At 43.2% G+C, this 24939-nt stretch overlaps 1 protein-coding gene across 1 annotated transcript; it reads left to right on the top strand.

Annotated features, from left to right (window-relative positions):
* The first annotated feature begins 2922 nt into the window (after positions 1-2922).
* On the top strand, positions 2923-23024 carry LOC106564897 (mucolipin-1). Its single transcript, XM_014131392.3, has 14 exons — positions 2923-3175; positions 11847-12085; positions 12403-12570; positions 13042-13198; positions 13959-14040; positions 14379-14475; positions 16732-16831; positions 17367-17473; positions 18341-18490; positions 18675-18776; positions 18852-18974; positions 19428-19634; positions 20457-20587; positions 20855-23024. The coding sequence occupies exons 1-14, from the start codon at positions 3130-3132 to the stop codon at positions 20889-20891; spliced, it is 1746 nt and encodes a 581-aa protein (XP_013986867.1). The 5' UTR covers positions 2923-3129; the 3' UTR covers positions 20892-23024.
* Positions 23025-24939: the final 1915 nt, after the last annotated feature.

Here is a 24939-nt window from a genome sequence, read left to right as displayed (position 1 = left end):
TCTTCAGATGAAATCTCAAGTCTTGTGACGGCCGGCCGCCCAACAACCTGCCCACTTGACCCTATCCCCTCCTCTCTTCTCCAGACCATTTCCGGAGACCTTCTCCCCTTCCTCACCTCGCTCATCAACTCATCCTTGACCGCTGGCTACGTCCCTTCCGTCTTCAAGAGAGCGAGAGTTGCACCCCTTCTGAAAAAACCTACACTCGATCCCTCCGATGTCAACAACTACAGACCAGTATCCCTTCTTTCTTTTCTCTCCAAAACTCTTGAATGTGCCGTCCTTGGCCAGCTCTCCTGCTATCTCTCTCAGAATGACCTTCTTGATCCTAATCAGTCAGGTTTCAAGACTGGGCATTCAACTGAGACTGCTCTTCTCTGTGTCACGGAGGCGCTCCGCACTGCTAAAGCTAACTCTCTCTCCTCTGCTCTCATCCTTCTAGACCTATCTGCTGCCTTTGATAGTGTGAACCATCAGATCCTCCTCTCCACCCTCTCCGAGTTGGGCATCTCCGGCGCGGCCCACGCTTGGATTGCGTCCTACCTGACAGGTCGCTCCTACCAGGTGGCGTGGCGAGAATCTGTCTCCGCACCATGCGCTCTCACCACTGGTGTCCCCCAGGGCTCTGTTCTAGGCCCTCTCCTATTCTCGCTATACACCAAGTCACTTGGCTCTGTCATATCCTCACATGGTCTCTCCTATTATTGCTATGCAGACGACACACAATTAATCTTCTCCTTTCCCCCTTCTGATAACCAGGCGGCGAATCGCATCTCTGCATGTCTGTCAGACATATCAGTGTGGATGATGGATCACCACCTCAAGCTGAACCTCGGCAAGACGGAGCTGCTCTTCCTCCCGGGGAAGGACTGCCCGTTCCATGATCTCGCCATCACGGTTGACAACTCCCTTGTGTCCTCCTCCCAGAGTGCTAAGAACCTTGGCGTGATCCTGGACAACACCCTGTCGTTCTCCACTAACATCAAGGCGGTGACCCGATCCTGTAGGTTCATGCTCTACAACATTCGCAGAGTACGACCCTGCCTCACACAGGAAGCGGCGCAGGTCCTAATCCAGGCACTTGTCATCTCCCGTCTGGATTACTGCAACTCGCTGTTGGCTGGGCTCCCTGCCTGTGCCATTAAACCCCTACAACTCATCCAGAACGCCGCAGCCCGTCTGGTGTTCAACCTTCCCAAGTTCTCTGACGTCACCCCGCTCCTCCGCTCTCTCCACTGGCTTCCAGTTGAAGCTCGCATCCGCTACAAGACCATGGTGATTGCCTACGGAGTTTTGAAGGGAACGGCACCTCCATACCTTCAGGCTCTGATCAGGCCCTACACCCAAACAAGGGCACTGTGTTCATCCACCTCTGGCCTGCTTGCCCCCCTACCTCTGAGGAAGCACAGTTCCCGCTCAGCCCAGTCAAAACTGTTCGCTGCTCTGACACCCCAATGGTGGAACAAGCTCCCTCACGACGCCAGGACAGCGGAGTCAATCACCACTTTCCGGAGACACCTGAAACCCCACCTCTTTAAGGAATACCTAGGATAGGATAAAGTAATCCTTCTAACCCCCCCCCCTTAAAAGATTTAGATGCACTATTGTAAAGTGGTTGTTCCACTGGATATCATAAGGTGAATGCACCAATTTGTAAGTCGCTCTGGATAAGAGCGTCTGCTAAATGACTTAAATGTAAATGTAATTGTAAATATACATGTGGCTGCTTTAATGTCCACAACTTATTTGGTGCTTGTATATTGCTTTGTCAAAATTCAAATAAATACTGTAATACCTGAAATAATACCTTTGTATTTCATTGAAATGACCAAGAAGTGTAATGTTTAAATTTGCCATATGGACCAGAAATTCCATGAGAATAAATAATTGTGTCAATAACATAGGTCTCGAGTTATACATAGTTAGATGTTGTGCTTGGTATGTGTTTTACTATTGTCTGAAATTAAATGTTGGCCAGAGGCTGTAAAGAGACGGTAAAGTTGAAGAGGGAGAAAGACGCCTACAGAGAGATGAACCTGGAGAAGAGTCCCCTAAGCAAGCTGGTCCTGGGGCTCTGTTCACAAACACAAACAGAGCCCCAGGGCAGCAACACAATTAGACCCAACCAAATCATGAGAAAACAAAAAGATAATAACTTGACAAATTGAAAGAATTAACAAAAAAACAGAGCAAACTAGAATGCTATTTGGCCTTAAACAGAGAGTACACAGTGCAGAATACCTGACCACTGTGACTGACCCAAAATTAAGGAAAGCTTGGACTCTGTAAAGACTCAGTGAACATAGACTTGCTATTGAGAAAGGCTGTTGTAGGCAGACCTGGCTCTCAAGAGAAGGCAGGCTATGTTCACACTGCCCGCAAAATGAGGTGGAAACTGAGTTCCACTTCCTAACCTCCTGCCAAATGTATGACCATATTAGAGACACATATTTCCCTCAGATTGCACAGACCAACAAAGAATTTGAAAAAATCTAATTTTGATAAACTCCCATATCTATTGGGTGAAATACCACAGTGTGCAGTCACTGCAGCAAGATTTGTGACCTGTTGCCAAGGGAAACCGGTGAAGAACAAACACCATAGTAAATACAACCCATATTTATGTGTATTTATTTCCCCTTTTGTACTTGAACTAATTCCACATCGTTACAACACTGTATATAGACATAATGTGACATTTGAAATGTCTTTATTATTTTTGAACTTTTGTAAGCGTAATGTTTACTGTTCATTTTTTATCGTTTATTTCACTTTCGTTTATTATCTATTTCACTTGCTTTGCCACTGTAAACATATGTTTCCAATGACAATAAAGCCCTTTGAATTGAACTGAAATAGATGAGAACAAGCGACACCTTGTGCAGTCACATGATGACACATGAGTCATGTGATCTCGTCTGAGGAAGCGAGTTATGTCTTGTCCCAATGCTGAACCTATACTGTAATTGTAGAACACAGAAAAACGTCGTCCTCATGGTTATCTTCTCAGACAGTTCATTTTACGCCAACAATATACTCGCGTTTTATAACAGCTTTTATTTGCCTTATTTATTCTGAGACAGTTCATATGTTATGTCGCATATTTATTTATAGTTTCAAAACGTTTACATGGCTACAGCAAGCGGCAAATGCAACCACGGCAGCGCCGGTTCGGGTATGTTGAGTTTCAATAATTTTCTGACATGTCACTTTGCGTGTTTTAAGTGGTTTGTTACATTGTTGCATTCCTTCCATTGAAAGGAGGGCCCTGTGTATATTATGATTTTGGTGTAACGTAGCTCTACAGTGTGGGCTCTCTCGTCTTGCAAATCATCTCCATAAAACATATCTCATTCTAGGCACACAATCAATGGTGATTAATCGTGAATTAATGCATTAGTAACATGGTATAACACAGTAACATACACAATAACATTGTATAACACAGTAACATACACAGTAACATTGTATAACACAGTAACATACAAAATAACATTGTATAACACAGTAACATACACAGTAACATTGTATAACACAGTAACATTGTATAGCAGAGTAACATTGTGCAACACGGTAACATTGTATGAGGCAGCAGCATCAACAATGTTTTGTTACAATGTTTTCAAACACTGACTGGAAGAAGCGTTATTGCATAAATGTGTACAAAACCATCCACCCTCTAGTCCGTTATCCTCAAGATGTTTTGTTTTTTAATCGTGTGATCGCTGTTGCTAGGGATGTCATGCAGCTTTGATGTGTGTAATATGAGTCTTTGTGTGTATGCTATTCCTGAATGATGCCGTGTTTCCCATAGAAACTAGTAGGCTATCCATTCACAGGGTAAGTTGAGAACGCCTACATATTATCACTATCTTTTTAAAACGATGTCTAGAATTTCCCAAACACAATTCAAAACAATCCCAATCTCTTTTTTGTCTTTTGATGATTTTACGCATTTTTTTAGCTATCCTTCGCCTGGGAAGAAAACACTTCAATTTGCTTAACTTGCCATTGGCTCAACTTACCCCAAGGCAAACACAACTACAAGGATGTTCTTTCATGCCAGGTTTAGGGCCTCATATTGACGCTTACAGAGACCCCAAATTTTGTATAGAACAATTTTAAAATGATCTACTTTGGTTTATATGCAAGCATCACGAATTCTCTTCCCTAAATATTTGGTCAAATGATACATTTTGTGTATGGTTTCCTAGAAACAAGGGGTGGCTCAACATACCCAATTCTCCCCTACAGACATTCTGGATGAAATAGGCAAAGATAGTTTGCTTTATGTTGACCTGATGCTGACAGAATTTGCCAATAACAGTTTACACTTGTCAAGTCTGGGGTAGGAAATTATACCTGATGGCCACTTTCAGCAAGGATAATTGTAGCCTTGAAATTGTTCTATTCTATCCCACCATTGCAGTCAATGCTGTACTTCAATGCTCATGAGTCATGATTTAAGCAGTTATTCCTAAATTCCAGGGGTAGTGCTATCTGGAATCCCTGGGATGTCCCTACCCTAAACACTAACCCCTACCCCAACCGTTTTAAATTGTTAGTTGGACGTCCCAAGGATTCCGTTTAAGTTCTAGAGCGTTGGAAGCTGAAAGAAACTATTGTTTCATGAGCCCCCTCCTGGACCCCAAAGAACCTGACTACTCTTGCTCCCTCCCACCACCATAGCATGTATGCTACATTTTAAACCAGACTGACCCAGGTTTTATTTTTTAAAGTATTTTTTTATTTCACCTTTATTTAACCAGGTAGGCCAGTTGAGAACAAGTTCTCATTTACAACGGCGACCTGGCCAAGATAAAGCAAAGCAGTGTGACAAAAACAACAACACAGAGTTACGCATAAACAAACATACAGTCAATAACACAAAAGAAAAGAAAAATAGAAAAATCGATGTACAGTGTGTGCAAATGTAGAAGAGTTGGGAGGTAGGCAATAAATAGGCCATAGAGGTGAAAATAATTACAATTTAGCATTAATACTGGAGTGATAGGTTCTCCAACTATCATACACTGTGATAACCTCCCGCCACCCAGTTTCTTAACTTCCTCTCACGTGTCCTAGTCTACGGTGCCCATATGACCGTGGACATAGGCTTTCATTTCTGCACTTGACTGTGTGTGGGTCAGGGGTTTAGAAATGGTCTTGTAAGCAGTCAAGCAGTTATCAAGCATTTGTTTTCTCATGCCGTAGTATACCTTTGACTCATTGTTTACTAGTACTTCATTTGTGATCTCACACATATTAAAATGAAATGATTCACCACAAGTGCACACTGTGGGGCCACACTTGCGAACATTAGAAACAGTTTCAATTAAAAACTGTTTCTCCGTCTCATAATCGGCATCAGCCAATTAAAATCGCTGACGTAGTTGTACGTGATAAAACGCCACTTGTTCGCTTTTCCCATCAAATAACCTGGCGTACTTAGCCCAATGCTAACAACACCAGCTGGACGTGATTATTTCCCTGTAACAAAATATGTATCAGCCAATTACAAATGTTGACGTTGTTGGACGTGACTGGAGATACTGGGATACGTTGTCCACAGAGCGGAAAGGCGGGCTGTCAAGCTCCTGCCTATTCATCTCTTTGGATTGGTCTGTAAATCTCGTTATTTGAATACTTTTTTGAATATTCAATGAGGGGTGTTGACGTCAAAAGCCTGTATTCGATGGAGAGTGAGATGCTATGCTATCTTCAAGAATATGCATTGACTGTCTCGAATCTTGACAGGGACAACTCCGATATGAAGCGATTTTTCTCAAAGTTGCCGGGATGTCATGTGCATCACACTTCTATCAGTAAACCTGTAACAACTGAAGCATTATGAAACTTCTGTTAGATCAAATAAGCCTCATGTATCTAAATAGCAATACATTATATTCTTGACTAAATTCAACATTCTCTCATTTCCCCCCATACAAAAACTCCTCACTTGCTTAAATATTAATGATCTGCTTATGCGGATAGATTTTGTGCGGAGTAAACCCTCTCGCTTCGCCTCTTCCTCTCTGACGTGACCGAACACTTTTTCAAGAGAACGTCCTTAGCAGAAGTCACGCGGCACCATCTGCTAATCAAAGTTACTAAAACACGTACAAAAGTTCAATTGGATAGATAGCTCACAGTGTTGAGATCCAGGTTTCTGGTCATTTTCGCAGTTTGCGATGTTCAAATCCCAGTTGAGATATAGATTTTTCCTTTGAAAATTCCTGGAGAATCACATGTATTTATTTTTACATTTTGTGTTGCAAAGGGTTCGGCTAAAACCTTAGAAATAAAGATAACAAGTATATTTAATGAGGAGCTTATTGGAATCCCCCTTGCAGACTGACATATAGGCTACTGCTATACAGGGGTGTACATCTACTGGAGCGCACCAGAACCATACTTTGCCAATTCTCAGAATCTTACTTGTTTAAAAAAAGTTTTGATAAAAGCTAAAACAATGTCTCGCAAGATCACTTAATGATTCATTAGTATTCTACATAGGCCTAACATACCGACTAAAATAGCATACAGTGCATTTGGAAAGTGTTCAGACCCCTTGACTTTTTCCAAATTTTGTTATGTTACAGCTAAAATAGATTTTTTTTTAAATTCCCTCATCAATCTACACACAATACCCCATAATGACAAAGTGAAAACAGAGGCCACCTGTGGTAAATATAATTGATTGGACATGATTTACAAAGGCACACACCTGTCTATATAAGGTCCCACAGTTGACAGTGCATGTCAGAGCAAAAACTAAGCCATGAGGTCGAAGGAATTGTCCGTAGAGCTCAGAGACAGGATTGTGTCGAGGCACAGATCTGGGCAAGGGTACCAAAAAATGTCTGCTGCATTGAAGGTCCCCAAGAACACAGTGGCCTCCATCATTCTTAAATGGAAGAAGTTTGGAACCACCAAGACTTTTCCTAGAGCTGGCCACCCAGCCAAACTGAGGAATTGGGGGAGGTGACAAAGAACCTGATGGTCACTCTCACAGAGCTCCAGAGTTCCTCTGTAGAGATGGGAGAACCTTCCAGAAGGACAACCATCTCTGCAGCACTCCACCAATCAGGCCTTTATGGTAGAGTGGCCAAAGGAAGCCACTCCTCATTAACAGGCACATGACAGCCCGCTTGGAGTTTGCCAAAAGGTACCTCAGCCTATGAGAAACAAGATTCTCTGGTCTGATGAAACCAAGATTGAACCCTTTGGCCTGAATGCCAAGCGTCACGTCTGGAGGAAAACTGGCACCATCCCTACGGTGAAGCATGGGGGTGGCAGCATCATGTTGTGGGGATGTTTTTCAGCGGCACGGACTGGGAGACCAGTCAGGATCGAGGGAAAGATTAACAGAGCAAAGTACAGAGAGAACCTGCTCCAGAGCGCTCAGGACCTCAGACTGGGGCGAAGGTTCACCTTCCAACAGGACAATGTCTTAAGCACACAGCCAAGACAACACAGGAGTGGCTCCAGGACAAGTCTCTGAATGTCCTTGAGTGACCCAGCCAGAGCCCGGACTTGAACCCAATCTAACATCTCTGGAGGGGCCTTGAAATTAGCTGTGCAACGACGATCCCCATCCAACCTGACAGAGCTTGAGAGGATCTGCAGAGAAGAATGGGAGAAACTCCTCAAATACAGGTGTGCCAAGCTTGTAGCATTATACCCAAGAAGACTCGAGGCTGTAATCGCTGTCAAAGGTGCTTCAAAAAAGTACTGAGTAAAGGGTCTGAATACTTGTGTAAATGTGATATTTCGGTTTTTTATTTAATACATTTTTTGGCAAAAAATTCTAAAAACCTGCTTTTGTTTTGTCATTATGGGGTATTGTGTGTAAATTGATGAGGGGGAAAAAACTATTCAATCCATTTTAAAATTAGGCTGTAAAGTACCAAAATGTGGAAAAAGTCAAGGTGTCTGAATACTTTCCAAATACACTGTAGTTTAACGTTGCTGTTAGATAAAAAACACCATTTAATTTCTTATGTAGGCTAAACTTACATGTACAACGTTTTCTATGCATTACTATTAGGGCCGACCCCATTTAGTCGACTGGTCGATTGTTTGGTCGACCGTGATTTTTTTGTTGAGCAGTGGCCAATATATAAAAAACAAATGATGGCACAAGAGACACATGTCTGATTCAAGCCAGTCTGAGAGGACTAATCCAATGCGGAGGCTGCGGGGATGGCACACCAGTATCACCAGTAGTACATTTACTGTTAATTCCCATCATTTCTCATCTACAATATTTGTTAAGTTATGGTAATTTCTGTTAATGCATTCAAAATATTATCATTATTATTACAGTCGTACCGTTGTCATTCTCATAGTGGACACGTTGTTTGCAGAGCGCACAACCTATGCTACACTTTTGGTTTATTTCATTCTATTTACGAGTAGTCAATTCTGTTTGTCTTTACTCGCCATCACTGTGGAGCTTCTCAAAGTAATTTTTTCTTTGCCTCAAACAGCAAGTAAACAAAGTCTGTTTTTACATCCATTGAGAATGACAATAGTTCCTCAACGTAGCCTATTTGAAAACTCTTTCCAGTTCTCCCTTTCGATTAGCCTACCACTCATCATGAAAGGGGGAAAAAATGTAATCCTCTGATCCGGTGGAAACGTCATAAAATAGGCCTACCTGATTTAGTTCTTATCCCTTTCGCAAAATAGGCTACAGCTGTGAGGACCCAGAATATTTTATACAGTGATGCAAGCTTTGGGCTGGACCAAGTTAATACAATAGTTGATACAATGTTTCATGTTCCTTGCAGACAGGCCATGTGTAGCCAATGTGATTTATAGGATATTTACTTCCATCAGGATATTTTCTACCTGCGGGCTGCAATGTTTTAATTCTTGGCTTTATGTAGGCTGTTTTTACATATTGGCGATGGCAATCTAAGTTACTTTTAGATTTGTATAATTTTCATTTCGAATTTTGATTAACCACATGACATTGATTTTGAGATATGAGACTTTATTATAAATGAAATTGAGACTGTTCCACGAAAATGTGCATATGAAAATCATAACTGGCACGCAGATTAGTAGAAATGGTAGGATAACTTGGCACTCCAAATGGAAAAGTTTGCTGACCGCTGGCGTAGCCTATTACCAGCAACTTCAGGAGCATAATGGCAGAATCTGTGAAGGCCAGCAGCAGCTGGAGGAGGGGGGACTGGAACAGTATTTTTTCTTCTGGTTAGGCTATATTGATCTCTGGCTCCCTCTTTAGTAATTTGTGTGTTTTCATTTTTAATTGCAGTGCTTAAAGCGTCATACAAGCTCAGTAGAGTACGTAAAGTTGATTTTATTCAAATATATGGAAAAATACAAATTAAAACATTTCAGCCAATCGATTGGTCGAAAGAACAGATTACTCTTGGTCAACCAATATTTATTTTAGTCGGGGACAAGAGGAGGGCTCGAACCCATGGTGAAAGTGCACTATCGATTTCAAGTCAACCGCTTTAGCAGTGTGTGCCACATGGAAGCAATGGTAATAATGGTACATGATTTCTTTTTTAACAATGTATGATAAACTTGCATGTGTAAGGACATCATTTATCTTTTTTCCATTAAAGCACATGGATGTGTGTGAAACAGATTAGCAAAAACTGGATTTTGTCTCATATGCGAAAACGTGAACATTTTGTCTAATGTTAGTACTAGTAGCCTAGTTAAAGATGCATCACTGCAATATTGGCACACGACATTGTTACACACCAATGGAACAAAAGTAAACCTTGAATTTATAGGTTTAAAATATTCCTCTAGTGTCCAGGGTTGACCTATTTTTTTTATATATATTTTTTTACAAATGCCATTGGTTGGTGGATATAAAGTCTAAGATCTTTTATAGGCTGATGCAGTATTTGTTACAGGAAATAATCACTGTCAGCTGGTGAGGCTAGCATAGGGCTAACGTGCCACGTTATCTGATTGGACCAGCTACAATGTAGCGTTCTATAACGTGCAAGTAAATCAACTATTTTAATTGGCTGATGTGCATTTTGAGACTGAGAAACCGTTTCAAGTTAAATAATGACAATAACAAAAAGTCCACCTCATAACCATGTCCTCTCGCCACAGGAGGAAATAGAAACAGGAAACAGGAAATAGAGTCCAAGAGACCACCCAGAGTTAAGAGTTGACAGAGACGAGGAGCAGCTTTGCTTGTTTACTGGTTCCAGTGAGGTTGCATCGTGTAGCCTGCTCTCCCTGGGTGGCCCAGTGCAGACTGATAGCTGCTGATCCATTGTAGCGATACAGAGATGCTGGCAGACTGATAGTCACAGTGCTGACTATGACTGACGGACAAGGTGCAGAGTTGTCTATTAAGCCTTCTCTAACACACCATTGACTGCCCTGAACCGGAGGAACAGGGTTTTTCAGCGGATTTATTCCGTTTGATTGACTCTATCTCTTAGTGCGGCTCAGCAACAAGCCCTCATCATCTGCACTTTGGTTTTGACGATTGCTATCGGCCTTGATGGCCAAAATGCCCCATCAAGATCTGTCCATTTCTTGGCTCGGGCTGCTATTGCTGGCACGAAATGTTACATAGTGAAATTCTTTCAGCACAGGTCTGAATTGTTTTTGACAGGGAGAGTCACGCAACTGCTGTCATGTCTGTGATTGTTTGTGACATTGCAAGGTTCTGTGTGTGCAAGTCGATATATTGCAGTTAGGTCACTCGCTAGATAGGCTTCTCTCATTCACTTGGCCGAACTAAAGATTGTTAGATATGCAGGTGATTATTGTGGATGGCTTACTATAGGTAAACATTGAGATATCACCGTTGCCTCACACAATCCTACACACACACACATCAGTGATTCTCTCTTCTACGTCCGTCAGACCAGATTTCAGGTCTTCTGTCTGGTCTTCAAGTTCTGTTTACCAGAGGTCAGGTGACCCAATTCATGACAGCAGTTCATTTCGAGTTCCACTTCCTTTTTCTTCCATTACTGCTGAACTAGCTCTTTTACCCACAAACTATATGGTCCACATTTCCCTTCCAAGTCTGTTCTTGTCACGTTTGTTTGGGTGACTCAGAGGTTGAATTCAGCTTTCACCAGCGGTCTCTCCACTGAAGGTGCAGTGATTTAGGTTTTTACTACACCTTTATGGTTTATGTTATCGACGGCGACGACAATCCAAATGTGTAGCATCACACCCCGAAGCTCTGCTCCTTCGACAAATGACTAAGTCAGACGGGTGTTGTAGCAGCAGCCCGACCATCCCTGGAGTTGTTTCTGTGTCTTCCAGCCATCTCCAGGGGTGTGTTTCTGTCAGCCTTGAGTGGCAGAGCCGCCAGCTATAGCACACCAGTCACCCGCATCTCTTCCTCCAGGGAGAGTCTGTCTCACCCGGCCCACACCCGGCCCAGCCCAGAGCCTCTGATCTGGGTGTTGTTTTAATAAGCTGGCCTGTGTCACCTCACAGGGTTTTACTAGATAGAGACGTGATGATGGATGACTATATGAGGCGAGGGAGATTAGGTCATGTAATTAATGAAAGCTGCCCGAACTAGTACGAGAGCTGTCACTCACTGAAGGGTAACATTACGACACGTAGCCTATTCATCAGTACGCAACAGTGTACTGATGGTGCTGGTGCTCACAAAGGAAATAGCACTAATATGGAGTGCCGTTGCGGTGTGCTATTTCAGATAACATTGGTGTTTGGCTCAGATATCCACTCCACATTCTTTGATAGGCCTGACTGTTCGTATTAGTCACTCTCACTGTCCTTCTATCGCTGCTAACGTGTTTTTTTTCTTCCTTTTTCTTCCCTCGCTCTCTATCTATCCGTCTCAGAGAAGGACAAGTTGGTTTCCTCTGTGTCTCCTCACGGCTACGGCTCCAGCGACAGCAGCGGCAAGCATGTTCACCACAGCGACAGCCATGGCTGGCTGGGGCCGGAGCAGGAAGAGGAGGCCCTGCGCAGGAAGCTCAAGTACTTCTTCATGAGCCCCTGTGACAAGTTCCACGCCAAGGGCCGCAAGCCCTTCAAACTGGGCCTGCAGCTGCTCAAGATTGTCATTGTCACCGTGCAGGTAACTACACACATTTAGTTTGATATGCACTTTGAGTGTATGAACAGTACATTTTCAACGCCCTCTTGGCAAAGCTCAGGTTTTATGGCGGGACCAACAATCCTGAAGTCCATAACAACTGACATCTTGTTTCATATGCACTGTTCCTAATGGTGGATAGGATGTCTGTGCATCTGACGTTTTGAAATATGTACCGACAATCTTTACAACAATAACTTCAAAAATGTCCCTAAGATCAAAAGGGGTTACGTTATAGTTGTGAACAGTCACTTTCCTTCAATAAAACACCTGAATCCCTACTTCCCTCCCTCCATCAGCTGGTGTTGTTTGGCCTCAGCAACCAGATGGTGGTGACGTTCAAGGAAGAGAACACCATGTCCTTTAAGCAGATCTTCCTGAAGGACTATGACGAGGGCTCCGATGACACGTTGGCCGTGTACACACAGAGGGATGTCTACGAACACATCTTCTACGCCGTAGACCAGGTAACAGTCACTAACGACACCCGGGTCATTTTCATTAGGGCATGCAACATAAAAAAATGTTTAAAGGAAAATGTTAATGAGAGTTTCAGGAAATCTCTCCGTTCGGTGCCTAATGAACACGACCCGGCATACAGACTGAGATGTAAACATGTCCATACAGCGCAAAGAAGGACCACATCGCGTCCCCTTCATAATTTCATCCTCTACTTTCAACTAAAAGTCTCCAACTTTTTAGGCCCTGTTTGAATATTTAGAATGTATCCTTTCCTTCCTGCATCATTTGAAGTAATCACAGATCTGAGCGAGTTTGATTGGTGAAAGCGGTAGTGTGGAAACGTTCACTAATCGTCCACGAATCCGCATACAGATCAGTGATTACCTAAAATTAGGGCGGAAAGAGGGATTCAACATTTTTAAATATTAGAGCAGGGCCTTATTCTCCATCCTCGTACCCTTCCTCCTCCCTCACAGTATGTGGTGCTACCCGAGACCACGGTGGGACGCTATGCGTACGTCTATGGGGTCGGGGTGAACGGGAGTGCCCTCTCTCTCTGCCAGCAGTACTACAAGAAGGGCAGCATCGATCCCGCCAATGATACCTTCAACATTGACCCTCGTGTTATCACAGGTATATAGATTTACTTTCTTGCATTATGCCAGAGGTCACCAACCCTGGTACTAGAGCTACACAGTGTTCGTGCTTCCCAAATGGCACCCGATGGAGTGAGAATGTGGTGCCATTTGGGACTCAGCTTAAATGTAGTTCTGTTCCAGCATGCTTTCGATGGTTTGTTGACTGGTTGAAAAAGGATGAGTTTTGTGCCAGATTTGAACAAAATCCTGCACGCCTTGTGGCTTTCCAGGGCCAAGTTTGGTGGATTGACCATTGCTTTATGCCTTAGCCTTGTCTAGCCTGAAGTGAAGTTATTTCATTTACTGTAACAATGGGGACTACCCAAAGAGTTGCTAAGCTGCTTATTTCCAGTACCACGTCATCTTTTCAGTAACAATTCATTGTAACTGTATAATTTCTTTCTTGACTCAACATGTGTACGTACTGTATTGTTCCCCGACCCCAACCGTGGGAAAGTAGTAGGAAGCCCCACTTCCTTATATGAGCTGACACTTGGGGCAATACTACTGGCTAAAGCGGAAACACATTGAGCAATGGACATCACCTGGTATTGAAATGGCCTACCCTTGAAGTGGCCTGCCCTTTGACTCTTGACATGATCACCAGAACAGAATAACCATAGATATATAATTACTAGAACATACATTTATATCAGTGTAATGGTCATTCTATTTCAGTGTAATTCTATTTCTGTAAGGAAAAACATTGACAGCCCCTGAAATGACTAACTTCTCTCTCTCTGTCCTGTTACTAGATTGTGTGGGAGTTAACCCTCTGTCAGTCCCTCGAGCGCCTTTAGGCAGTGACTACAAGAACTTTACCCTTAAGTTCCACAAGTAAGGTTTCATTTTTCAAATGTCTTTTCAAATGACTTCGGTCTCTCGTGTTTGCTGTCGGTCTAAAACTAAGATAGATGGGACATCCATCTTTGTAGTATCTGACTGTTGATTTTTAGCGCCACATACTGTTTACACACTCCCTATAGCCCTGGGTTATGTTCATTAGACGCCAAACAGAAAACGAACAAAAAACAGGGAGGTCTACCTGGACTTGTCCAATAAGAAAAAAAAAATGTTTTGTGTTGCAAAATGTTTGAAAACATCTCTCTTTGCTTTCACTTTGACATAACCCTGATATCCCTCTTCATTTTCTATTTCCACTCTATATTGTCTAGACTCATAAACGTGACGATACAGTTCCAACTAAAGGCCATCAACATTCAGACCATCATCAACAACGAGATTCCTGACTGTTACACCTTCTTCATAACAGTGAGTCCCACCCCCCTTCCCTCCCCCAACACTTCCTACAAATGGTCCTACCCAGTCTGTGTGTCACGTCCTGACCAGTAAAGAGGTTATTTGTTATTGTCGTTTGGTCAGGACGTGGCAGGGGGTGTTTGTTTAATGTGTTTCGGGGTTTGTTGGGGTATGTTCTATGTTAGTCTATTTCTATGTCTGTCTAGTTTATCTATTTCTATGCTTAGTTTATTGGTTTGACCTTCAATTGGAGGCAGCTGTTTCTCATTGCCTCTAATTGAAGGTCCTATTTAGTAGGGGTGTTTTTTCATGGGTTTTTGTGGGTAGTTGTTCCGTGTGTGTAGCTGGGTGCCTCACGGGACTGTTTTTCGTCGTTGTTTTTGTATTAAGTGTTTATTTTGGTTTTCATCTGAATAAAGAAGATGAGCATACACATTCCCGCTGCGCCTTGGTCCCATCTTTACGACGCACCTGACACTGTGGCTCATTGTAACCTGTTTAGTGTGTAGTAGTTGCTGTGGAAACCTTTTCATTGCCTGTATATTATAGGTAACCTACAGTGAGGGGAAAAAAGTATTTGATCCCCTGCTGATTTTGTACGTTTGCCCACTGACAAAGAAATGATCAGTCTATAATTTTAATGGTAGGTTTATTTGAACAGTGAGAGACAGAATAACAACCAAAAAAATCCAGAAAAACGCATGTCAAAAATGTTATAAATTGATTTGCATTTTAATGAGGAAAATAAGTATTTGACCCCCTCTCAATCAGAAAGATTTCTGGCTCCCAGGTGTCTTTTATACAGGTAACGAGCTGAGATTAGGAACACACTCTTAAAGGGAGTGCTCCTAATCTCAGTTTGTTACCTGTATAAAAGACACCTGTCCACAGAAGCAATCAATCAATCAAATTCCAAACTATCCACCATGGCCAAGACCAAAGAGCTCTCCAAGGATGTCAGGGACAAGATTGTAGACCTACACAAGGCTGGAATGGGCTACAAGACCATCGCCAAGCAGCTTGGTGAGAAGGTGACAACATTTGGTGCGATTATTCGCAAATGGAAGAAACACAAAAGAACTGTCAATCTCCCTCGGCCTGGGGCTCCATGCAAGATCTCACCTCATGGAGTTGCAATGATCATGAGAACGGTGAGGAATCAGCCCAGAACTACACGGGAGGATCTTGTCAATGATCTCAAGGCAGCTGGGACCATAGTCACCAAGAAAACAATTGGTAACACACTACGCCGTGAAGGACTGAAATCCTGCAGCGCCCGCAAGGTCCCCGTGCTCAAGAAAGCACATATACATGCCTGTCTGAAGTTTGCCAATGAACATCTGAATGATTCAGAGGACAACTGGGTGAAAGTGTTGTGGTCAGATGAGACCAAAACTCACCGTGTTTGGAGGAGGAGGAATGCTGCCTATGACCCCAAGAACACCATCCCCACCGTCAAACATGGAGGTGGAAAGATTATGCTTTGGGGGTGTTTTTCTGCTAAGGGGACAGGACAACTTCAATGCATCAAAGGAACGATGGACGGGGCCATGTACCGTCAAATCTTGGGTGAGAACCTCCTTCCCTCAGCCAGGGCATTGAAAATGGTTCGTGGATGGGTATTCCAGCATGACAATGACCCAAAACACACGGCCAAGGCAACAAAGGAGTGGCTCAAGAGGAAGCACATTAAGGTCCTGGAGTGGCCTAGCCAGTCTCCAGACCTTATTCCCATAGAAAATCTGTGGAGGGAGCTGAAGGTTCGAGTTGCCAAACGTCAGCCTCAACTTTAATGACTTGGAGAAGATCTGCAAAGAGGAGTGGGACAAAATCCCTCCTGAGATGTGTGCAAACCTGGTGGCCAACTACAAGAAACGTCTGACCTCTGTGATTGCCAACAAGGGTTTTGCCACCAAGTACTAAGTAATGTTTTGCAGAGGGGTCAAATACTTATTTCCCTCATTAAAATGCAAATCTTTTTATAACATTTTTGATATGCGTTTTTCTGGATTTTTTTGTTGTTATTCTGTCTCTTACTGTTCAAATAAACCTACCATTAAAATTATAGACTGATCATTTCTTTGTCAGTGGGCAAACGTACAAAATCAGCAGGGGATCAAATACCTTTTTCCCTCACTGTATAACCCATCTGTTATATTATCCCTTGAAGAGTCCGCCACTTTTTTATGTTTCATTTTATTGGCAAAGTTTACAGCAAGTACTACTGGTACCTGTCTGATCTGTTGTTCTTTCCATCTGTTTCTACAGATAGTCCTGGACAACAAGGCTCACAGTGGTAAAGTGAGGATCAGTCTGGAAAATCAGGCTTTTATAAAGGAGTGTAAAGACCCCAGTGTGTCTGGCCACGGTGAGATAGAGTCTTGTTTTTATTAAACATTTATTTCACCAGAGTAATACTAATTAGACACCAAATGGGAGAAATGGACTGAAACGTAGGGACTACCTGAACTTCTGCCGTTGCTAAATATTTTTCTACGGTGTGCCCTAATTATTACGACCCAGGAGAATCTCTTGAGGTTGAAAAACATTTTTTTAGAGCGAGAGAGACCTGGTAAGAGATTTGGCAAAAGAAAAATGTAAATACATTTAGCGTGTGCATAGGTCAAAACAAAACTACACACAGAATGACCAGACAGAAATTTACCGGTATAACTTGTACCACAAACGGCAAGACAAACACTATGTACACTCTAAGCAATCTCCCCTATTGCCATCTTCATTTGACCTCATAAGACATTATAGATGCCTCATAGGAATTTTCACTTAGTCATGCATTGGTGTCAACGTGAAATTTTGACTTGTGGAAGTAAGGATTCGCCCCCTATGCTTCTACTTGATGAAAGCCACTAACTCCTCTCTTTCCTTCCCTCCCTCTATCTCAGCGGAGAACTACACGCGGCTAACGTTTGACGTGGTGGTGGCGATCGTTTGTATGCTGTCCCTGCTGCTGTGTGGCCGCTCCATACTCCGCGGGTTCATACTACAGGCGGTAAGCCACTGGGCGGTGGAGGGCAGGAAGAGAGAAAGTGGTTAAAAGGAGGAACATCCAATCTGGTGGTAGAGCATGACTCTTGCAACGCCAGGATAGTGGGTTAGATTCCCGCGACCACCCATATGTAAAATGCATGACTGTAAGTCACTTTGGATAAAAGCGTCTGCTAAATAGCATGTATTATCTGAGAACGTACTGTAGATGCATTTGTTTGCTTGTTATAGGGTTGGGGATTGGGGTGGAAGGAAGAGAGAGAGATTTTAGTTGTTGTTGATGGTAGTGGATTGGTATTCTGTGAATTGATTCCATTTTTAGAGTAATGCTCTTCGACACGAAAACCGAGAAGGTGTGAATACTCGTCTTTCCAGTATGGTCACCCAACTCTTCTCTGTCTCTCTCTCTCTGTGTGTCTCTCTCTCTCTCTCTCTCTCTCTCTCTCTGTGTCTCTCTATCTCTCTCTGTCTCTCTCTCGCTCTGTGTGTCTCTCTCTCTTTCTATGTGTCGCTCTCTGTGTATATGCCCTCTCTCTCTCTCTCTCTCTCTCTCTCTCTCTCTCTCTCTCTCTCTCTCTCTCTCTCTCTGTCTCTGTGTGTGTCTCTCTCTCTCTCTCTGTCTCTCTCTCTCTCTGTGTGTGTCTCTCTCTCTCTGTGTGTGTCTCTCTCTCTGTGTGTGTGTGTCTCTCTGTCTCTCTCTCTCTCTCTCTCTGTGTGTATGTGTCTCTCTCTCTCTCTGTGTGTCTCTCTCTCTCTGTCTCTCTCTGTGTGTGTGTGTCCCTCTCTCTCTTCCTGTGTGTGTCTCTCTCTCTCTTTCTCTCGCTCTCTCTCTCTGTCTGTCTCTCTCTGTCTCTCTGTCTCTGCGTAACAGGAGTTTGTCGAGTTCTTCAAGACTAATCTGGGCCGGAAAGTAAGCTGGGACGAAAGGATGGAATTCATCAATGGCTGGTACATCCTGCTCATCATCAGTGACGTCCTTACAATCATCGGCAGCGCAATTAAGATCGGCATCGAGTCCAAGGTCAGAGGGGACTTTTTCCTCTGCTGCTCAGAGTAGAATAGAATACCTTTATTTTTCCCAGAGGAAAATGCTAAAGAATTATTTGAAATCGCCAGCCCAAAAAAATCATCTCAGTTTGGGTTCTGATAAAGACCGTTGTGCTAAGCTCATGAGGCATTTATGAGTTGAATATCTCTCCATACAGAATATGTCATCGTATGATGAGTGTGGCATCCTGTTGGGGACCTCCACCTTGTTGGTGTGGGTCGGAGTCATTCGCTACCTCAGCTTCTTCCAGAAGTACAATGTAAGTTGCCTATAGACACAGACAGCACTAACGATGACAGTGATTCACCCACTCTCCTGCCTCTCTCCCTCTCAGATCCTAATCGTGACCTTGCGAGCTGCGTTCCCCAACGTGATCCGGTTCTGCTGCTGTGTGGCTGTCATCTACCTGGGCTACTGCTTCTGTGGCTGGATCGTGCTGGGGCCCTATCACGTCAAGGTACAGACAGCCACCATTTTGAAGCACAGACAGACATGCTAACAGAAGAAGGCCAATGACAGTGAATCTGGAGGGGACACCCTATATGGTTCAGTGATGAATGCACAATGGTGCATTGTGGGATTTTGCACAATAATGACGTACTGTGATATTAACATGTTATTTGTCTAGTATTAGAATTACATTTTACTGGCCCTTGCCAGTAAGATGGCCATAATGGATTTTCTTTGATTTATTTAGTTTAAAAAAATGTGTGTACTGAATCCTCAATCATTTTGAACCGATTCACTGTTTATATCATACAGTGAGAATGGTCATGTTAAGTCATGGTTGTTTGTGTCATTTAACAGTCTCTCTCTCCCTATCGTATTCAATTCATTAAGCTGTATTGCTATGAAATACATGAAATGTAATTTAACTGTTTCCCTCTCCCTCTCTCTCTCCCTCTGTCAGTTCCGCTCTCTCTCCATGGTGTCGGAGTGCCTGTTCTCGCTGATCAACGGCGACGACATGTTTGTGACCTTCGCAGAGATGCAGGAGAGCAGCACGCTGGTGTGGGTGTTCAGCCAGGTCTACCTGTACACCTTCATCTCCCTCTTCATCTACATGGTACTGTCGCTCTTCATCGCCCTCATCACCGGCGCCTACGAAACCATCAAGGTAACAACAAAGGGCACCATTTTCGTCAGGCAAAAGAGCACAGATCTGTGTCAGAAATACAGTAAACTCATTATAATCTGCAGTGTGATTTAATTTGAAAATGTTCTTCAACGATGTGCGTTTTCAGAGACCATGGTACAGCCAAGAGTCATGAGACTTTAAAGCCCTTTGTCTATGAAGGAAGTTAGACGTTATTTCTCAAGCCATTGCTAACTAGCGTTACCGCAATATGACTGGAAGACTATAGTATCTACTAGCATGCTTGCAGTTACCCTGGACTTCCAGTCATTGCTCTAACGCTATTTAGCAATTGCGCTAACTCTAGTTAGGAACTTCCTTCAAACTGCACGCAGAGACATAAAAACGGTATCCGCGAGTTCATCTGATAAAGGGCTTCATTGCCAAAATCCCGAAGTATCCCTTTAAACGGACTCGAATCCAAATGAATGTAAAAGAGCACTGTATCATTTCTTATTTGCTGCTTGTCTTTTACATTCATTTGGAGTTGAGGCGTATAGCTGGGTTTACACAAATTTTGTGGGATGTGGATTCATATTTAGAGTTGCATTCCTCATAAAGAACATTCATGTTCACTGCTCATAGCGGTACAAATAGAAGCCAATTGCAAACAACAACACCTAATGAAAGCCAACCGATCACAATACACACCGTGTCTGCGTCCCAAATGGCTCCCTATTCCCTATATAGTGCACTACTGCCTTGGTCAAAAGTAGTGCACTGCATAGGGAATAGGGTGCCATTTGAGATGCAGAGAATGAGCAACCTAAACGTGGATGCCTGTCTCCTCTCCTGTCCCTCCAGCACCAAACCCAGGAGCCCTACCACATTACGGACCTGCACGCATTCATCGCAGAGTGCACTGACACGCCCAGCTCGGGGATGTTCCGGGGCCTAGAAACCTCGCCCTGCTCTTTCTTCTGCTGCTGTGACAGGTGGGTCAAAGGGCACAGGTCAAGACTGAAGGTAGAGTTCAAGGCCGGGTTCAGAAACCACCCTCCAGCTCCTAACCTCTTCAGTGTTTGCCGATCTGAAGGAGTCAGATGGGTGTAAGTTGATGGTGATGGCTCCACCTAGGCTTGATGGGGATGGATGTTCCTCTGTAGAATGATCAGAATATCCTTTCTATCATGGTTGAGAGACGTTTATGTTTTTCTACATGTGTATGCGCGATCGTGTTACCTGTTTGTTTCTTCCCTCAGAACGACAACATACGAGGATGTCCTTTTGGTGAACTGACTGGGCTGGGGTGTCTGGACCTACAGCGCTCTCTGCTGGCCGGAGTGCCACACTGCATCCCGCTTTTCATTGTCGTCGCCATCAAATCTGGTTCAGGCATGAGCACTTACTTGAATGAGGAGCCTCAGTTCAACCATATACAAACAGAGGACTATGAGCTGAAAGCCTAATCTTTTTTTGATTGGATTCATTGGCCAGACCTCCTGCATTGTGTGAATGTTACAGGGATGTTGCCTGGATGTTACACAGTAACATACAGCTCAACACAGCATTCCCCACACAGAAAGAGAACAACATTATTTTCGCAACAATCTGGATATATGCACAATCCATACTTGCTGAGGACCATAGTGCAAAGTGAAATGTCTTGTTAGCACTAATGCTAACGTTTAGCTGCTTTTAATTGTTTTAACTGGGTTTTTAGATGTTAGGTAAGCTGCACAAGGGACAAGAACTGGACAAGGCATGTTTTTTTTAATATCAGAAGTTCTGGTTATATATGAAGGGGATGACAATGACATGCATACTTCATACTAGGCCAGAGACTGCTCTGGAGTAGCATTCCCACTGTCCCTAAGGAGAGGGCACTTAAGCCCAAGTCACATGACTCACCCAAGAACGTCATTGCCCTGTCATGAGGCGCAAGTCCAGCAAGAACTGCTGAGAGCAAGGCTGGCTTCGCCGCAGTGCTTTGTGTTCACCACTGCTGCACTCAAGTGTACAAGTAAATTGAACTTAAACCCTGCACTGTGCCTGGACCCAATGGCTCCCTCGATAGCCTTAATCTTTGCTCAGATGTACAAATCTCCTGTAGTTTCAGTAGGTGTTAATCCGATGACACGGCAAACAGGGTAAACGTCAGTGCTATTGTTGAGTTGTACGTTTCAAGTTGTACACTGTACATGTCCTGTTCACGATGCACAAATGATGCTGCTTCATCAGAGTTCATTTGAAAGGGGACCCGTAGTGAAGTAGTCAAATCCACTCCGAGTCTCACAAAGACCCACTAACACAATACCCACCATGGCACAACATTCCGGTCGCAATGGTAATGTGACTTTCCAATTTTGCCTTAAATGAGGAAACTACATGATTGGAAAATGGAGAGCTCATCTATTTTTTTTTGGGGGGGGGGGTGAATTTTTAAAAGGCCTAAGCTCCAGTCATGGACAATATGGATGGAGAACTGCAGATTGTATCCGACTGGTCTAAAGAACAAAGACTGCCTGCGAGTAACGAGGAGAGGATAACGAGCAGGCAGGACAGCTAAACGAGGCCAGAGGGATGGGGTATTTGCGAGCACGGCAGTAATGCCTGTGATGTTGACCCAGAAGAATCCTCTTACATATGTTTCCTTCCCATCCTGTTTTATGCCTCATAATGATGCCTAGTTTAAAACTAGCCAATTGCTTTGTCCTAGTGAAAGTTTAAATTTTTTTATTTATTTTTTTTAATGTTGGGTTGTTTCGGTATCTATAGAGAAACGCCTAAGGGGAGTGTGGTCTTCAGGTTCAGACTCCAGAAAGTGGTCATGCATTGAGCTTTGTACTCCAATCACTATTGAAGAAGAAGAAAATCATATTTTTTTTTTAATAGGTTATAGGCCTGCTTCCATTACGGTCCCTAGCTACTCCTTCTAAAAGTAAACCTTTTGGAATTTTGATAGATTCCAAAGAACCAAGGTGTAGGCAAAGTTATATGGGAATATAACCTCCCAAATAGGCTAAAAGCAGAGCTTTCACCATATCCGTTCTTTAGGATCTGAGAACACCAAAGGGCTGGAGGCTACGAGAAGTGGCTAGGGGCCGAAATGGTACATGGCCATAGCCTGTCTGCCGGTTAGTGAGGAGTCATGTAGCTCTTATTTTAATGGTCATATAGTACATTTAAATTAAATGTATGTTCTTAACTAAGCAGTACACAAACAGGATTTGTTTTTGGCCTTGCGTTTGTATATTGTAGTATTAGACACTTAGATGTCCTGTCCGAGCAGTCTGTAGACATGTATACAGTTCATTGTGTAATCTTTTTTTTTATGTTGATCTTACTTGAACATTGTTTTGAGTATGTTGGATCTCTGTGCCACACTCAGTACGAAGCCAAACCACTGATGATTAAATGCCTGTTTGTTCACCTGGCTGGAAATACTTTGGAGAAGTAGGAGGTGGCAAACGCTTTGGGCTGCTTTCCCGATTCTCCACCCTTCTCCCGAAGTCTGCACTTGCACGCATCAATGGATTTAAAAGCAATGGATTGGTGTAATCATTGGCTAGAGGGAATGTCCTCTTGTTAAGTCTATGACAGGAAGTGTGCAAATGCACTTTTTTGGAAAAAGGGTGAAGAATCAGGACGCAGCAATACTTTGGTTTCTTCACCACTTGATTTAGATCCAAACAAAGCCGGTCAAATTGTCTGCTTTGTTCGTGTTTGAGTTATATATTATTTGCATGAAACTCAACTCTAGGCCCATAGTCAAGCTTACAGTATAAAGTGTGTGACAGAAAATGATGAGTTTACCACAGGATGTAATTACCTGAAGTTACCAGAAGGGGGAATATGGGCTTTTGCACCCCTCGGACTCAGACAATAACATCCTAAAGGAGGAGAATAGACCACCTTACATCCAAGTTCTGTTTATTAGATAGACAGAGACAATAGGGATCTAATACAACCGAAGACTAAATTATAGTATTATAGTACAACAAATACCATAGATACATTTACACAATTCATGTAACATTCAATATGCACAAATTCGGCACCGTCCAGATATCAAAATGGCAATGGTAGATCTCCTTACATAGAACACATGTGCCCATATCCTGGTAACACAGGAAGTTGGTGGCACCTTAATTGGGGACAACGGGGCTCGTGGTAATGTTTGGAGCGGAATTAGTGGAATGGTATCAAACACATGTTTTTGATGCCATTCCATTTGCTCCGTTCCGGACGCTATTATGAGGCGTCCTCCCCTCAGCAGCCTCCACTGCTAATGTACCTTTCCTAAGCAGCCTTTGGCAGCTGATGCAACACATCATTCCTTCCAGTCCACTAAACCTAATATCATCATCCATTATGTACTGACCTGGCTGCCCATCCTTTAGCTGAGCTGTTGGCCCATGTCCATCTCAGTGACTCACTCTTTGTTCTTGCTCTCTAATAGTCTACAGGGTATGTGCACACCACTTGATGCTGGCGATGAGTTTTTATTCTTTTTCTCCACACCAAATACAAACACACACATAGGAACAACGACTTAAAGACGCACACAAACGACAACTACCATCTCCTCTGCCAGACCCGCGTGGTCTCGCCTCCATCCCTAGTGCCTGCATTATTGTTTGCCACTTGGCCTTAAATTGTACCAATTAGATTTTGTTTCTCAATATTTCAATAATAAATCATTCGATTTTTCCCTTGTGTTAACGATGGCGGATTGATTTCCACGTTTTTAAGTATAGGTTTTTTTCAAGACGAGAAGAGAATCGTCCAGCCCATTGAGGATCTCACTACACCCCCATATTGTTTTTCCATTTAACCTTTACTCATACAGGTTATTTTCATTGAAATATGCCTTTTGCACTAGAGACCTGTAATGACCTGAGGATATGCTTGTAGTTGTAACATGGTGCCCTCAATACATAATGACTACTCTGAGGTAATGGTCTACAATCTGAAGTTTCAATGGGTCGGTAAGGTGTGGTGTTTGTGGCGTTGTTATTTCTATAGTATTTCAATTGTGGTTTGATAATGTGTTCCAGTGTGTCAAAGGTGGCCTCACATTTCCAGACTGCCGAACAACGATGACCGAGAGAAGCTACTGTAGTAAAGGGGTGACGCGCTAGGCTTCCATGATCTTTTCAGATGAGGTTCCCTCTAACCGTTGTCGTGGTGGACCAAATACTTCGTACCCAGGCCAGAAATGTACCACCATGACACTTTTCTTCAGCGTGTGTGTGTGTGTGTATGTGTGTGTGTGTGTGTGTGTGTGTGTGTGTGTGTGTGTGTGTGTGTGTGTGTGTGTGTGTGTGTGTGTGTGTGTGTGTGT

This window comes from Salmo salar, chromosome 12 (assembly GCF_965601325.2).
Source record: "Salmo salar chromosome 12, fSalSal1, whole genome shotgun sequence".
In the NCBI taxonomy this organism is placed as follows: Eukaryota; Metazoa; Chordata; class Actinopteri; order Salmoniformes; family Salmonidae; genus Salmo; species Salmo salar.
This window is presented reverse-complemented; position numbering and strand designations above follow the sequence as displayed.

Bases quoted from the DNA above. Each gene is read 5' to 3' on its own strand.
- LOC106564897 (XM_014131392.3), top strand. From the start codon at position 3,130: ATGGCTACAGCAAGCGGCAAATGCAACCACGGCAGCGCCGGTTCGG. The intron at 13,199-13,958 runs GTATATAGATTT...TCCTGTTACTAG, and splicing joins TGACCCTCGTGTTATCACAG to ATTGTGTGGGAGTTAACCCT. The intron at 16,832-17,366 runs GTGAGATAGAGT...CCTCTATCTCAG, and splicing joins CCCCAGTGTGTCTGGCCACG to CGGAGAACTACACGCGGCTA.